The sequence below is a fragment of the Alternaria novae-zelandiae genome (genome assembly GCF_023758075.1).
Source record: "Alternaria novae-zelandiae strain BMP 2774 chromosome Unknown scaffold_21, whole genome shotgun sequence".
In the NCBI taxonomy this organism is placed as follows: Eukaryota; Fungi; Ascomycota; class Dothideomycetes; order Pleosporales; family Pleosporaceae; genus Alternaria; species Alternaria novae-zelandiae.
The window spans coordinates 78,995-94,813 of NW_026056981.1; the positions used below are offsets into that span (position 1 = coordinate 78,995).

At 52.6% G+C, this 15,819-nt stretch overlaps 5 protein-coding genes across 5 annotated transcripts; 2 read left to right on the forward strand and 3 right to left on the reverse strand.

Annotated features, from left to right (window-relative positions):
* Positions 1-1,374: 1,374 nt before the first annotated feature.
* On the reverse strand, positions 1,375-2,826 carry J4E88_008790 (uncharacterized protein; the record flags this gene model as incomplete). Its single annotated transcript, XM_049402398.1, has 3 exons — positions 1,375-1,765; positions 2,180-2,786; positions 2,820-2,826. 3 exons carry the CDS (start codon positions 2,824-2,826, stop codon positions 1,375-1,377), a joined length of 1,005 nt encoding a protein of 334 aa, XP_049251635.1.
* A 1,048-nt stretch (positions 2,827-3,874) lies between these two features.
* Positions 3,875-5,194, forward strand: J4E88_008791 (uncharacterized protein; the record flags this gene model as incomplete). The annotated part of the gene is made up of 4 exons (XM_049402399.1): positions 3,875-3,888; positions 3,946-4,100; positions 4,148-4,998; positions 5,120-5,194. 4 exons carry the CDS (start codon positions 3,875-3,877, stop codon positions 5,192-5,194), a joined length of 1,095 nt encoding a protein of 364 aa, XP_049251636.1.
* Positions 5,195-8,335: 3,141 nt separating this feature from the next.
* On the reverse strand, positions 8,336-10,181 carry J4E88_008792 (uncharacterized protein; the record flags this gene model as incomplete). The annotated part of the gene is made up of 3 exons (XM_049402400.1): positions 8,336-9,291; positions 9,342-9,973; positions 10,174-10,181. 3 exons carry the CDS (start codon positions 10,179-10,181, stop codon positions 8,336-8,338), a joined length of 1,596 nt encoding a protein of 531 aa, XP_049251637.1.
* A 27-nt stretch (positions 10,182-10,208) lies between these two features.
* Positions 10,209-11,411, reverse strand: J4E88_008793 (uncharacterized protein; the record flags this gene model as incomplete). Its single annotated transcript, XM_049402401.1, has 2 exons — positions 10,209-10,262; positions 11,097-11,411. The coding sequence occupies 2 exons, from the start codon at positions 11,409-11,411 to the stop codon at positions 10,209-10,211; spliced, it is 369 nt and encodes a 122-aa protein (XP_049251638.1).
* A 678-nt stretch (positions 11,412-12,089) lies between these two features.
* Positions 12,090-12,843, forward strand: J4E88_008794 (uncharacterized protein; the record flags this gene model as incomplete). Its single annotated transcript, XM_049402402.1, has 3 exons — positions 12,090-12,210; positions 12,262-12,511; positions 12,561-12,843. The coding sequence occupies 3 exons, from the start codon at positions 12,090-12,092 to the stop codon at positions 12,841-12,843; spliced, it is 654 nt and encodes a 217-aa protein (XP_049251639.1).
* Between the last annotated feature and the right edge of the window lie 2,976 nt (positions 12,844-15,819).

The following is a 15,819-nucleotide window of genomic DNA, read 5'->3' on the forward strand; positions in this document are numbered from 1 at the left end:
AGCTCGGCTGTTCCTCTCCAGATCGGCGTATCTTTTCATTGCAGCACTTGAGATGGCCGAACTGCCAAGTATAAAGTGGTACAAAGGCGTGTCCACGTCGTTTTGGTCGGTGAGCCCAGCTTGTGTGGAGCGAGCGTCTAGATGGCTGTACAACTCGGAGAGCTTGAGCCACTCTAACATGCCAGGACCACAATGAATTTCTATGTGGCAAGCAAGCATGATCTCTTGAACGATCCACATACGGGACCAATATGTTCTCTTGCAAAACGATAATATGCTGCGGGCTATGTCGGTACTGTGGCCAAAAACATCGTTGTACAGCATAGGATTCCAGGTGCACTTCAAAAAGCGCAAGGCAAGATCGCTGTCGTCCTTCTCTTCGCCCAGCCAGACCAGAGCCTTCTCAGCCCCCTTATATATGGGTCCCATCATCTGCACTTGATGATTACGTTCATCAACATTTGACTGTTGTATACAGAGAGCATCGATCCAGAATGGCCCATGATTGCCATGAAGTTGCTGCTGATGTAGGAAGCTCCATAGATTCTCTCGGACTGGGATCTTGACGCCGTTGATTTCGATGTCATTGTACGCTATGCTAGGACCCCAGGTGTATGACAAGGCTTGGTAAGGTGGCCGGTCGTCGTGATTGTAAGTCTGCATGGTACATTCAATGATGCCTTCGTCATTCTTTGGTAGGAGTCTGAGTAGCCTGATCTCTTGGCTCGTGCGATCGACGGGGCACGATGCATAGAGGTCGCCCATCGGTCCCAGTTGCCTTGTGACGGGAAAACTCGATGAGCTCTTCGTAGTTCACAGCGCGATTTCGAGGTTTTAGTGTGCTGAGAGTTGAAGAACAAAGGGTGAGACGACTTTAGAGATTTTACATAGATGGCTGCCTGGAGCCTCGCTACACCTGGTAGAGGGGAGAAGGCTGTGTCTCAGGACTCATGCTGACGAGGCTGAAGTGCTCAGCTCTTTGCATACCTAAGCGATTCAGTAGCAACCAATAACACAAGGTCAGAGGCTGCTTGAGTGGCAGTTTTTCTCATGGCAAGCTCGAAACGACAGGCCTTATCGAACACATAACAACGCTCGCTAGAGTTCAGAATACGATTCCAATGTATTGATTCTTCGATTGCTTGAAACGCAGTGATGATGGATACAAGATTGACATGTCTCCATGGGATGATGCAGGATACCTCGGAAGGACGAAGTGCGGGGCATCCCAAGCGAGACAGCTACCCCTCCATGCAGCTTTCACGCCGCTAACCCCATCCTCCCTCCGTCTCCACACCACACCCTGCATGAGGCTCGTCATAGTATCCATCGCTCACGATCCTCGGCCAACCTTGTTTCTATTTGGTTCCAAGCCTAACTCCGTCCGACGACATTGCCGTGAACGAGGATCGGTGTCTCGCTGCTGAAGTTCTTTACGTCCTCCATGACCTCCTTGGTGCCCTCACTCTGCAAGGCCTTTCCGACACTCTCCGGGCTGTCAAACTCCATGACGGTGCTGATGGCGTATGGACCATCGGCGTTGAGCTCACTGACGGCGTAGGACTTGAGACCGTGGTCTTTCCAGTTCTTCATGGCCAGCGGCATGTGTGTCTTGAGGTAGTACTCCTTGTTAAAGGTGGAGCCCTCCTTGCGAGGGTAGAGGACGATAGCGGTGGCGCCGGACATGATGATGTATAGGTGGATGGTATCGGAGAGTTCTGTACGCTGTGAGTAAAAACCAACAGCAACTTGCAAGATGTACTGACTGTTGTAGATGCGATGCGCGGTGCTGAACAGTACTGACGTGGGAATTAGTGTCTTTATAGCTGCGCCCGCGCCTGGGATCGACTCAGTACCCCACTTCAAGATCCTTACATCCGCTTCGGTCCTGCTGTTTTGCACACTCGCCCGAGATTACTCGCAATACCAGTCCGATCGGGCCTAGGATATATAACGTCGACTTTTGTCAGCATGCTGCTATCTTTCGACCACGATCCAGCTCCAGACACACGTTACTGAAGTTTGGCCGGATCTTCCCGAGTGGATATCCTCACATGCGTCGGAAGGGACCTTGAAGATAGATGGCTACTTGTCAAGCTAATCTACTACCAGACACTTAATTCGACATCGTCGCATCCACCGCCAGCTGTGTCGTAACGCATAACTCCGGTACAATTACGAAGAATCTTCTGGTGTAATGGCCTCGAAGGTCCCCATCTCCCTATTGCCCTGGCGATTGCGCTCGATCAGGCTGTCCTTAATAACCACGACTGTTTGAGCGCCGGGCTCCTCCTCTACAGAAGGGAGTATGGGGACAGGCAGATCGTCTTGCAGGCCAGATGACCTCACGTTTCCCCACACCCTTCCTCCGGTAGGCACCGCAGCCTTCGCCCATATGTACGCTGTTTTGTCCATTCCCCTCAGCCTGAGCCCAACGACTGTGTGCAGCTCTTTTGTAATCTTGGGCTGGACAACAACGCCTGGTCGCCATAGCTGGGTTTTCTGTGGATCCGAAAAATTCCGGATTGCAATACTCGTGCGATGGGCGATTACTGCTTCTTGTATGACGAGACCGGTACCGGAATGTACAAAACGTCGAGGCAGTATGCTGTTAACCACGCGACCTTCTTCTTCGTATGCACAATCCGTCAATCTGAATCGGAGTGCGGGATCCAGCCCAACGATTGCGTCCGGGAACCTCCCGCAGTCGATGGTACACGACGAGCCCGACTCGAAGAAGAGCTGTATTGCGGGAAAGAACGTGTTCAACGTCCAGTAAATAATCTCTGGGAATAGTCAGCTCTGCCATCCTCTCGCACTACGCATTTGGTAGACGCGCTCTCGTTGATCAATTGACTAGCTAAATCGGTTTTGTCCAATGCCGCTGTGTGTTCCAGACTGACAGTCCGCGGTATGAAAGCGCCGGAGTCCGTGGTGGAAACGGTCGTCGCATCCGATCCTCTTTCCTCGTCATCTTGCATCAAGGCCTCGCTGAGATGGTCCCGAGAGCTCCAAAGCCCTGGAAACCCACGGCGCCGTGCTTCTGTGGAGAGGTCTTCTGTTGGGCATTGGTAATAGTCCATGCGGCGGAAGCAGCTCGTGTTACCGAGAGGACATCCGCCGGATAATGGATGCTTGTATAGTGGTCTTGAATTGCTATGACAAAAATGCAATTGATGTTTGTGGTTGCGATAGAGCTACGCAAAGATGTGCCCAAGAGTAGAGGTGTAGAAGCGCGCTTGCGTGCGCGCTGCGAATATGATGACTCCACTCTTATTGGAAGGAAGGAACTTGAGATGACCCACACTATGGAGAAAGACCGTCCAAGTCTTTCAGCGCAAGAACCTTCAATTTCCAAACAGCTGATAGCGTGGCGTAGGGAAGGTGAGTTCATCTGGTCTTCGCGATGTGTCCATCCACGTGTGGACAGGCAGTCTATCACCTTTTCAAGGGTAAGGTCTACACTCTTGGCATTGCATTAAACACAGCCTCGCAAGTCGTGATCTTTCTCTTCTATGAAGAGACATTATGCAAGGGTGTTGAGTAGCTGGCCTTCGCAGGCATGCTTGTCGAGAGGACGAGAGCGAGCTGTTGCAAGCGCATATTGAGCAAGCAGAGCGCGATTCACTTCTGTCTCATGCGACGTTCTGGAAGAACCAAGATGAAAGGTTCACGTGCCCCTGCCTATGTCTTACCTAGGCGGACTGTTGTGGAACATGTCACTGCGTGCCTGCGTCAATCCACTAGCGGCGCTTGGCGGGTGCTCTTGCCTTCTCTACTTGTTTACTCCCACCTTCTACCGCTCAACTTACTGCAACACCAACTCTACCGCGTCGTAAGCTTTGCTACTGGCTACAAGACGACACCTGGGCAGATGGCGCCCACTACGTAAGTCACTTCCTACTTATCGCGCACTCCCGTGTTTATCAACTAACCTTACTTTAGACGATCCGGCAGCAAGCGCGCAAGCGGCGAAGCTATAGACACTAAAGTGACCAAGAAAGCGAAGCAATCTGTTAAGACAGCTGCAAAGCCTGCGAAGAGTGAGGAGCCCGCAACCAAGACTCCTCAGTACTTTCGTTTCCTCGATCTTTCTCCCGGTATGTCTTCCTTGTCTCTAACAGTGCTAGACGCTAATGCTGCAAAGAGTTACGAAACAGGGTATACGATTACGCCAACGAAGATGACTCAAGGAATTATGCCCTACGGCCCAGGCCTATCCTCCCAAACTCGCCTCGCAAGTCTCACTCGGAGCGTCCCTGGAAGTTCTTTGCCTTGACCCAGGTCTGCACACAAATTCGCGCAGAGTATCGTCCTCTTTGGATCCAGCATCTCCGTGTTAGATTCGCGACAACATCCGAATGGACCCATTTCGGCAACGCGTTTCTGCATAATGAAGGTGTAGACAAGCTAGTGCCGGGTTTGGTGCAATTCTCGTGGGACCACCGCAACGATGGCAGATCAAGCTTCGACATGATGCCTCTGCTACATCTGTATGTGCAATCTACCTCATCAAAGGTAGCATTCGTTCCGCACATGCTTGCCACAAGTGGATACACCGTGGAAGATGATATGTGCCATAACTGCTTCAAGAATATGGAGATGGAAGAGCTTGGGTACTCAAGTGTATACGGCGATGATGATTGCGAATGTCCAGACTACGATTGGTGCCGCAGCGAATGGAGGACTTTCAAGAACAAGCAGATGAGATATACCCGCACCATGCAAAAGTTCATCCATAACTCGAACGAAAGCTGGGCCCAGGCAGTACGAGAGGACAAACTGACGGTCACATGCACAGTCAATAAGACGGGCTGCCATGTCACCTTCAAGATACTCTACAAGGAACCAATCTGCCAGACTACCACCGACTCCCAGCCGGCCCTGGACTTACTGGAGCAATGGGGAATCTTCGATCTTCCGGTGAAGAGGTGTACCGACTTTGTGCTGGTGTACGAGGATAAACAGGTTACCGAGAAGGATGGTCGCAATGGTAAAGTATCCGCCACGAATAGCTGTCAAGATATCTTGCTAACTTATTACTAGTATGTAGCTCCCTTGCTATACTATGCTAACGCAGTTCTAAGACATCTAATTATTCGTGCTAACAGCTTAATAGATCACAAACTCGGTTGTGCGCAAAGTTCACGTTCACAAGAACCCACCGAAGGACGAACACGAGCCAATCGCCTAAAGGCTCTGTGCAAAATGAAAATCATCTGTCATGGATATATCATACCAAAGAGCCGTAGTAGGACTCATCTGAACTATGCGCACTCGTGCTAGAGAGCTTTTCTATAAAACATCATGTTCATTGAATGACTACAAGTTTCCATGTACAGAATATATCGCTCCGCGCACTACTCCCGTTGCGCAAAGTTGACGCATCTTCACATCAGATAAACATGGCCGGGGCTGAGACGGGAACAGCGCTCAAGAGCTGACTTCTCTAGCCTCAGCAGCCTCGCATATATTCGCGTGCCAGCAGCTATGTGGTTCGACCATGCTGCACTGGGTGTGGTCGTGCCCCCTGGACAGGAGCTGAGCTGGCAGGGTTTCATCTGACTGAAGGGCGATGAATACAGGCCTTCTGTTCTCGGTCTAGTTCCAACATCACTGCAGACGCTTCACGTTGACTTCCCAGCCCACGGCGGTGCAGGATAGGAATGCTATGGGATCAATGTTTATCAAATTGAGCTACGAACGGGGTCTTCTTCGCAGACGAGTGCATCAGCAAGACATCTTGACTCTACCCTACTGGTGTTGCAGCTGCATCTGCCATCTGCACTAGTACGGCGTGTCTCTCGTCTAGCATCTGCGTCTGCAATCTGAGACGCTCTGTTAGGGCATCGATGTGTTGATCTTTCGCGGCCAAGCACGCTTCTGACCTTGAGACCACCTCGGCCCATAACTTGTCGTTCGCTGCTATCTGCCCTCTCAGGTCTGTGATGGTCCTACTGACCTTCATCTTTGAGATGAGCGATGCGCGTTCGACATTGGTAGTGCGGCACTGTTCTGTGCCGACTCTATCGTCGCAGGCTTGGACTATTCTGTCCACCTGGCTAGTGAGAAGTGACCTAGTCTTATCGCTTTGTTCTTGGAGAATGATCTCCTCAGCTAACGGCCGTTGTACTACGGGAATGTCAAGACGATACTGCAACTCTTCAAGCACTGCGCGAGAAGCTCTGGAGGGGGTTAGCTCTCCTTGGAGGGCGACGATGTCTTCCGGTAGCTCGAAACAGAGATACTGGCTAGCTTTCGTGAGCCTATCGAGCAACTTCTGCAAGGCGGCATCGCCGCTTTCTACTTCTCTTCTGATAGAATATTCGGCAACCTCTCTATGCCTTTGTAGCTCTTTCTGAAGCTGCATGTTCACTCTGCAGCTCGATGAGTGATAGTTTGTATCGCGTTTCTAGATCAACTGTATCTGTGATCTTCGCTTCATTTTTGCTAGCGTCTTCGATCGATCTTCGAAAGTCTGCTGCGAGTGAAGCCCACGTCGGAGAAACGGCGGCGAGACTTGCCGCATCGTTAGCAAGCTCTCGTTGTCGCGATCGTTGAAAGCTCTCAAATATTAATCGTAAGATATCACCCATTTTCGTGTGGGTGTGCGGGTGGATTTGAGGGTGGACATGGGTGGGTGTGATGGTGGTGGGAGGTGAGTGCTTCAAGAATAGGATTTGACGACCTTTGCCTCTTCCGCATTGGGCAGGCGCACCTTCACCGGCGAACAGCACCGACATCAAAACTTCAGGCACTAAAACTGATGAGTGTGAGATGACATGATTCTTTCCGAATGAAGCGATCAACCGGATGCATCAATCAGGCATCCTTCACTGATCACCGTTCACCGTTCACCATGAAGACCGCAACCGAAGATGCTCGATGCGAGGAGCGACCATTCATGTCTACTTTTTCAATACGTTGCACGCATCAAAAGGTGCAGGAGCAGTATGTCATGAGTACAGGCTCGGTGCTTTTGATACACGAAAGTCCACGCAGACGACTGAACACATGATGATCCAGTGAGAGACTTTGGATGGCGGGCGCTTGACACAAGCCGACGACATACATACGGTTCGTTGTACTTTCGATAAGTGAAGAAGTGACAAGAAAGCAGAAACATGACTCCTTCCGATGCGTGTTTTGATCTTGCAAAACAGGGCGGAACAGCGGAAGCCATGACCTTTTTCATCCTCCTATTTTGGAGAGAGCAGAAGGAAGAGTCATGAGCATTTCTCTAGTCATTTTGGAAATCAAAGAAGATGATGTGGTATGAAGAAGAGAGAACAGGAGGTGGAGGAGGGGTTTATATACCCGTCCACCCTGCTAAGCCAGTAGCCAGTCATGCCAAACACTTCCTTCTTACGAGCTAGTGGGCGGCGACATGAGCACTCCACAAGTTCTCCCTAATCCTATTTTGGAGGTTGAAGACCACAAACACAGCCAGAGCACATACCCGGATGCGAATTTCTTTTCGGTAGGCGGCAAACCAAGAGTTGCTCAAAACGATGCGAGTGCATAAACCATGTGTATTCGGCAACATTGGAAGATGAATTGAGACATGGCATGGATGTCGGAGTTTTTGAACCCGCAGACTGGGAACGAGACATAACTCTTGTTCTGTAAGATCTTGGTGATGTTTTCTTGTCATACCACAAGAAGGAGCGGATCCGAAAAGCACCACATGGAAATTGGGTGAGGTTTTTTTGTTGGTTCTCAAGTAGGAGAGAAGGACGACCCACACACTATCATAGACGATATAGCAAATGGTTTTGGAAAGAAGAACGTTTTGAAAGAAGAAGCAGGCCGCAAGTCATGGCCATTCTTGAAGTGATTTTTGGAGAAAGGCAGGCCAAGCAGCCAGCCATATAGTGGTCCACGCCCAGTTTTGGAAAATAGGCAGCAGACTGTGTGATGAAGAGAGAAGGAAGGAGACAGTAGAAAAGACGGGTTTATATACGCGAAGAATGGAACCCGAGCACGTGAGACCCTCGGCTCGAAGATGCAAGACTGGACGATGATCATCAGCACCAGCACTCGACCAAACGACAGAAGTGCGTACCTGATCGAACCCAATTTCTTCACTGTCGACCCCACAGATCACACGCACCAGCACCAAAACACCCAATCTCAGAACGGAACGATTTTGCATTCCATTTCCACAGATAATATACACTCGGCACGAGACCCTCATCCAGTCCCACACCTCCAAACCCCATACCTTATCAAACAAAAAACGCCACAGAAACCCTAGCTTTCGACTTGCTCGACAGTGTTTATAAGGGGTATAGAATCTGGAAACCCCGGCCCATATTGTAAGAAAGAAAAGCGACTAATTTGCACTTGCGCCCGCCCCTGTATTCACACCACTCTCCCTCTTCCGTCTCCGCCGCTGCCTTGCGTTGTCTTTTAGGAACTGCGGGTCTATGAAGCCTTCTGGGAGCTCAAACTCCTTCTCTGTAAACTCGGGTATGGGTTGGCCGAAGGCAGATGCGTTGCGCCCGTGTCTATGCTTTCCGAGGGCTGCGGCGCGGAGGTGTGGTTTCGCGTAGAAGGAACTGAACGGCGCTGCGGGTTCGGGCGGTACGAAGGGGAGGAGGAAGCCATGGGGGCGCGGTGGCCGCCGTGGTTTCGGTGGCTCGGGCTCTTTGGGCTGCTGTCGTGGTGGTGGAGGATCGCGGCTGCGGACTACAATGTTATCTGAGTCTTCAGTTTCCTCGCCATCTTCTTCTTCGTCTTCTTCCCTCGCGGCGAGTGCAGCTTCCTTTTCAGCACGCAAGCGCTTCTCCTCTTCTTTCCAGACGCGGAACTTGTCGACGAGGGCTTCTACCTCTCGGACAAAGTAGTCGCGCTTCGCCTCCCAGTCCTTTCTCTCGCCGTCTGTCACGCCCGTTATGCCCATGACCTTGAGCCAGTCTGGGCCCTGCAGTCCGTCGAGGAGTCTCTCCAATTGCACCTTTTCGTGCATGGCGCGCTCCTTTTCGATATTCCGCAGCTGCTTTTCCTTGCGCTCGGCACGCCGGTGCTGTGTGAAGAAGACGGAGTCGGCGAGCGGGTCTTCGCCGTCATTGTGGGAGATGGCATTGGCTATGGAGGCGTAGTTGAGGACTGTGAATGTAGTCGAGGACTGGGCCGGGAGTATTGACGGATCCGAGGCATGGCGCGGTGGGGACGAGTGTCGTGTTTTCCGTGACCGCGTCGGGCTTACTGAGCTTCGCGGGGGCTCTGGAGTCTTGGCCTTGATGGGCTCGTCGACGATGTATATGGGCGTGTCGACATCGAGAAATTCTGCACGCGATCAGAAGCTATATCGGCATGTGACAGGGACAGTGACCTACCATCCTCTTTGGGCACGCCGGCAATGATGTCGTCGTAGTTGGCAAAGTAGACGGCGAGGTCGCTCTTCAGCCGCGACCCTCCATCGTGGCTCCGCAGGCTCCTCTTGTCGGTGGTTGTGGAGGAAGCTGTGGACGCCGGGGCGGGGACAGCTGGGGGCGCAGCAAGCTTGCCGGAGCTGCCAGGCCGGGGCGTGGACCTCGCGGAGGGCACGTCGTCGGCGTCGATGCCCAGGGGCGCGGCGACGCCATTGGTGATGCGCAGCAGCTCGCCATGTGGTTGTGTAACGGTAATCTTGGTCGGCGGTCTCGTGTCGGTCGCGTCGGGCTCGAGGGCAGTGGCTGGCCGCTTCCTGCTGCTGGTGCGCGCAGGCGGCGGCGGTTTTGCAGGCGTGTGGGCGACGGGCTTGACGGCGCCGTCGTCGTCGGCGCGCGCAAGCAGAGGGCCGCTTTTCGAGGCCCGTCTGGTCGCGACGGGCGCGTGGTTGTGGTTGCGCTGGGCTTGTGGGTGGGCGTCATCGCGCGACACGGGCAGGAAGTTGAGCCTGGTCTGCCGTTCATTCGAGCTCCGCAGCAGCGAAGGCCGAACGGCGTTGGCCATGGTAGTGATCAGACTTGAGATCATTCGCGATTCGCTGGGTCATCTTTCAGCTATTCATTGTGGAGCTGCCATTGATGTCGCGCTGAGATGTGCCAAAACGCGAGCCGTTAGGGGGTCGTCGAGTGGCAGAGCCCGCGCAGTTTGCCAAACGAGCTGCTGCACCCACGGCGCTCCCGTACGCCTCACCCAGACACTGCAAATATGGATGAGGTTGGATTAAGCCCTATAGCAGACCTTCCCATCTCGATATCGCCATGTACATCAGAAGATTATTCAACGAATTGCAGTACAGCGCATGTGAGAGACTTGGAAGCGTAGCGCCACTGACGTTGGTAGCCAATCAGTACGAGTGGGCGACACCACATCAACTTGAACATCATAACGCTAGAACTGACTATAGGAGGTCCTTCCCTTACATTTGCAATTGAGAGATTGAAAGATCGAGCAATTGAGATGTCAATGATGGTTCACTCGAGGACTTGCTCGTCGCAACTGGGCACACCCTAGCACCACATCAACAGCGTATCCAACTCTTATACCACTCATACATCAACGTCAGTGTCAATACAACCTCAAAGCCACGCGATCACGAGAAGAGAAAGTCCTTCAAGACGGGCGACCCAGCAAACTCCGGGTTCAGCAAAACGCAACTATTAATAGTCAGCCGATATGCGCTAGCTTTGTTATCGATAAACACACTTGAGAAAGTACGAGAGTCCTTGTTTCCGCTTTTCCAGAAAACGGGGCCTAAAGCGAGCTATGCCCGACGCGTTAGCATTATATTGTTTGGTGGAGTGATGCTGCAGGCGGCCATGTGACTTACATATTACGGATTTGGGTGGGAAGTGCGGCATGGAACCCGCGGCATGAGGAAACGTCTGGAGCAGCCTGGTGTGCAGATCTTCAAACTCGGAGTATCTGGTACGATCAGCAGAGGGAATCGAAAGTGACAGGCGATGGCCAACCTCTTGCGTATCTTCATGGGACCACCCTGTCACAGTTAGCATATGCATGATGGTTCATCACCTGGAGATGGCAGTCCACCACGGGCCCTCTGCATGAAACCATTTTTTTTTGAAAAACAATCTCATGCAGATGATTGGCTGCGAGGACATCGCCGGGCGGGCTAGCGCATCTCCATGCGGCTGGGAACGTACATCCAGTGTCTCGACCGTACAATTAAAGACGACGTAAGCTCCAAAGCCCGGTGACGGCCCGCTGATGACAACGTAATCATCTATCGTGACACCCTTGGCCCAGAGGACTTTGCAGTGGTCCGAGTCCTCATCCGTATGGTCCTCGAGGCCGATGGGGGTGGGGCGGCCGTTGTCAGCAGAGTAGTTGCTCAGATACGAGGCATTGCGCTGGTGGGATTGCCAGTAGGGTGGGACCACAGTGACGGTGGCGGGGGTTGGCCCATCTCGGGCTGGCGACGAAGACGGGTCTCCAGTTTCAAAGCTCGCCGGCTCCATCCATTTACAGGAGATGGCTGGGCAGGTGGCGCGTCAAACGGGAGGGCGGTTGGTATCTAGAATGCCGCGTGGAGGTGTGAGGGGTAGATATGCTCGCCGGTGCATGCAGCCAGATGCAGTCGCGTCTAGTGTCTTGTTGACGATGTCTGGAGAATTGGCGGCGCTGGCCTCGCTCGTCTCAACCGAATGATGCGCAGAGCTGACTAGGATGCGAGACCCTGAGAAGCGACTAGTCGCTGCAGCCAGTGGCCAATACGACCACACGTCCATCCCATCCCTGTCCGGCCGAGGGATTAATGGCAAACTTCCATCACGCAGTCTGCCATCTTCCACGGAATGCCGCCCTTTCCACGCCGACTCCACCGCAACACTATGGCTTGAGTCACGGCAACCCGTCCCCGACAGGCATCGTCCCGGGCGAGAAGGATGGCTGAAGGTAGGCGGGGGTGCACGTACCGGACCGTGAACTTTCCTATCTCGAACGACCGCTAGCTCATTACTTCCCGTCGACACATCCCTCCCTTTATATATCGGACGCCGCCTTTCTCTCCAGCCTCTTCATCACCATCGCTGTTGAGGTTTACTTTTGTATTTGACCGTCCACCGTCTGTCGCTGACCGTATATCATCTAATACTCTCGCTTCACCCTCCGTCAACAAACACCTCCCAAACATCAACATGCGTTCCGTCTTCGCCCTCAGCATCGCCGCCTTCACTGGCCTGGTCGCTGCTCAAGATACCCCCCAGCTGAACTACCCGTACACCATCGACCCCGACACGGTTGAGCAGTCTACTAGGGGTATGTAGAAGTTATCATTCGACCTACGACGCGTCGTCTAACATTCTCCAGATTACTGGTGTGACCAGAACAGGGCCCAATGCCCGCTCATCTGCCTCCAGCAGCCCGGCATCAACTCCATGACCACCGAGCAGAACGACTGCGACTCCGACGCTCTTACCTACACTTGCGTTTGCGAGAACGGTGTCGCGCCCAACATCACAGAGTACTCCCAGACACTGCCATACTTCATCTGCCAACAATGGGGAAACACTTGCGTCGAGAACTGCAACGGTGACAACAGCTGCCAGAGCGCTTGCCGGTACGTTGTATCAAGTTACCCATTACAAACACAACTAACATGTCAACAGTGAGGACCACCCTTGCGGAGCTCAAGACCCGTACCGCGGCAACACCTCCCTCCCCACCACCATGGCCTCCACCGCCGCCGCCACCGGCACCGACGGCTCCGCCTCAAACACCATCCCCGTGACCGGCTTCGGTGGTGCCTCTGAGACCGGCTCCAGCGACAGCAACAACAACGGAGGCTCCAACGACCAAGGCGGCGCTGGCTCCATCTTCATGCCCAACGCTGGCCTCGGCCTCGCCGCCGTCTTCGGCAGCGTCTTCCTCGGCTTCGCCGTCCTCTTGTAAAATCTAGGACCACACAATCTCGCCGCGCAATCTAAGCTTCGTCCATCTTCTGTCCTTTCTTCATGCATAGCGTCTTTCTGCATAAAAGCATCACCAGTCCTTTCGGTTAGCTCGATACCCAGCTTGGGCCTTTTCGCTCATTTTACATGACAGCCTGGCAAGGCTTTGTCTTTGGTTGTACTGCATGGGGTTCATGGCGTATATTTGTAATGGATGATGGTGATGGGATGTTGGTTTACTAGCCCCAGGGGCAGAGGTAGCATTATCTAGTATGCTGTTGTAATACATTGAACGCCGAGGTGTCGTGGATGAGGAACTACCATGTCTTCCTATGTGCTATATGACTGCACTGTGATGGGTTCAATTTACATATGAATCAAAGGCACAACCCGAATGACACCACACAAACCTAGAGATACACTTTTGGAGGCGATTCGTCCCACCAACACATCCCCTGTAAACTCTTCCTCGGACTTCGCTGTCGCGGAGGACAAGTTATAACGCTCGCTCTTCCCTGCTCAATATACACAGCGCGTAGATCCTGACTCCCTTCCAAACTTCCAGTCCGTCGCTTAACAGGCGATGGGACCGCTTCCAGTGCCGGCGAGGAAGAAGGAACAGGGCTTGGAGGCGCAGGATGCGTGATACTGAAATCCGGCGTATCATCTACATGCTCCACGGCTGAACTATACTTGCTAGCCAGAGAAGAACAGGCACTGAACCGCGAAATGGGTTCTGCAGGTTTGCTAGCCAGAGACGAACAAGCACTAAACCGCGAGACGGGCTGTGCGGGCGTAGGCGTAGACAGATGCTCGACGGAGACGTGGAACATGCGTGATGAACTACTCGATACCGATCGTTGGAGCAGAGCTCGTTGAGGCGGGCCGAGATGCAGGGTTTGCATGGTGTCCAGAGAAGGAACAAGAGTAGGATCGAGAGAGGGTGAAGAAGGTGCTGTATCTGGGCGGTCGCCATGACGGAGGAGCTCGGCTGTTGATGAGGTGAGGGATGGAGGCAGAGTTGGGGAGTCGTCTAGAGGTCGTGCTGAGCCTTCTGGGACTATGGATGAGCGGCGGCTGTTGCGGTGTGAAGATGGGATGGAGATGGGTTGGGAGTGCCCGTTTGCACCTACTTCGATTGTGGCTGTGTTCACGATGTCGCGTGCGCGTTGGAGGAAAATGCTGGTTGCTATCGGCATTGGGTTGGTAGAGTCGAAACTAGAAACCGAGGAGGAGGAGGCTATGGAGCTGGTCGATGACCGCCGCTGAACACGTGGAGGCGCAGGTGTAGGTGGTACAAGACGCACGCTCACTTTTCTTGCTGTTGGCGTTTGCCTTGATGGTATGACAGGCTTGGGCCTTATGGGTATGGTTTGTTCCATCGGTGATACTGCAGCTGACGACGGCGTTGAAGGGCCAGCATGCTGGTCAGATGGTCCAAGAGGCAAAGTCCCATATTCCGTTAGAGGGAGTTTGACTGGATCTGATGAGGTCTCTCGATCAGTATGGAGGAGTTGGTCTTGAGAGGTTGATCCGGCTTCTTCATCGTATTCCATCCGTCCCTTGCCTTTCTCTGCTTTGCTGAATCGTCGAGGTCGCAACAAATCGCTAAAGCTGAATTGGGAGTCTTTCCGCTTTCGTCCTCCGTATCTCGTACTTTGCGTACTATAAGACTGGAGGCTATGAAGCTGCTCCAGTTCGCCATCTCCATCGTAGTGTAAGTCGCAGTTCGACTGTGTTTGCATGGTGTTTCTTCGTCTCGCCTGGAACGTTGTCTAAAGGGAGTATCAGTTAGCAGTGATGTGGAAGCAGCCAAGCCTATTTCGCCATTGACATGAAAGTATTCCCTTACATTGGGTAGGGAAGCCACACTCATCCCAACGACATCTCCGGGATCACGCTGGATATGCGATTCCTCTGGTGGTCCACTCAGCGTATGAAACACACTCGGTCGCTCGCTGACAGTAGCGTTGAATGATGTGTGTACATCTTCGACGGATCCCCTTCGACTACCAAAGAGACGCCTAAGCTTTGCGTTGACCTTCTCTATGATCTCGGTGACTTGTGATGGTCTTCGTGGATGAGTTTCGTTTTCGGGTGTAGGGGGTGTGGTAGGCAGGGTAGAGTAAGCACTGTGGAAGTTTGAACTGGGCCCAGTCATGGCTATGTTGTACGCTGGCGGTGGCAAGCAAGGACAGTCGATCGCTGTCTCACGACTGCTCGAGTGTATTCTTCTTTGTTTCTTGATGTAGCCACGCGTTTGGAGGAATGATTCCGACACTTGTCGCTTCAATGAAAGCTTTGGAGGGTATGGTAATTGGAAGAATTCCGGGTCCACTTCTGTTTCGCTGATGCTGAAAATTACACAAGGCTCGTCGGGAGGTGTGTTTCCAGGTGCTTGAGATGTCATAGCATTGGAAAGCTAGAAACTGATGGCAGAGCTGACAATGAGAGCGAAGCAGAAAAGAATTTTGTTGACCGATACCAGTGCTCGATAGTCGGATGACTCTTATTACTTTAATAGCCTAGCAATAAGTACGGTACGATCAGCAAGAACATGCTGGTGCCGCCAATGACCAAAGTCTTTCACTTGTACCAATGAACTCCACCAATGATGTTCAATTGAAAGATACCAGATTGTTGATGCAATCGTACGGAATTGACTAAACAACATTTTGTGTGGTTAGTGGCAGTTTGGAAGTCCAGCGAAGCAATCTGGAGCAGATAAGAAGGTCCTGCACGCTGCACACGCACGCGAGAGCAGCGTGCACCCCGAGCGTTCCTGGGAAAACTAGCCTATGAGAGTCACCCGTCACACATCAGTGCCATGGTAGAGACCGCTGCCGTGGTGACTTTTGTGAAAAGTACCGTGCCTATCATCTTCAACGGGCGACATCCTGCAGGATACAGGCATACTCGTCATAATTACCACGACGGAAGTTATACTGCATGACCAAAAAACATGAATCTGGCGGGT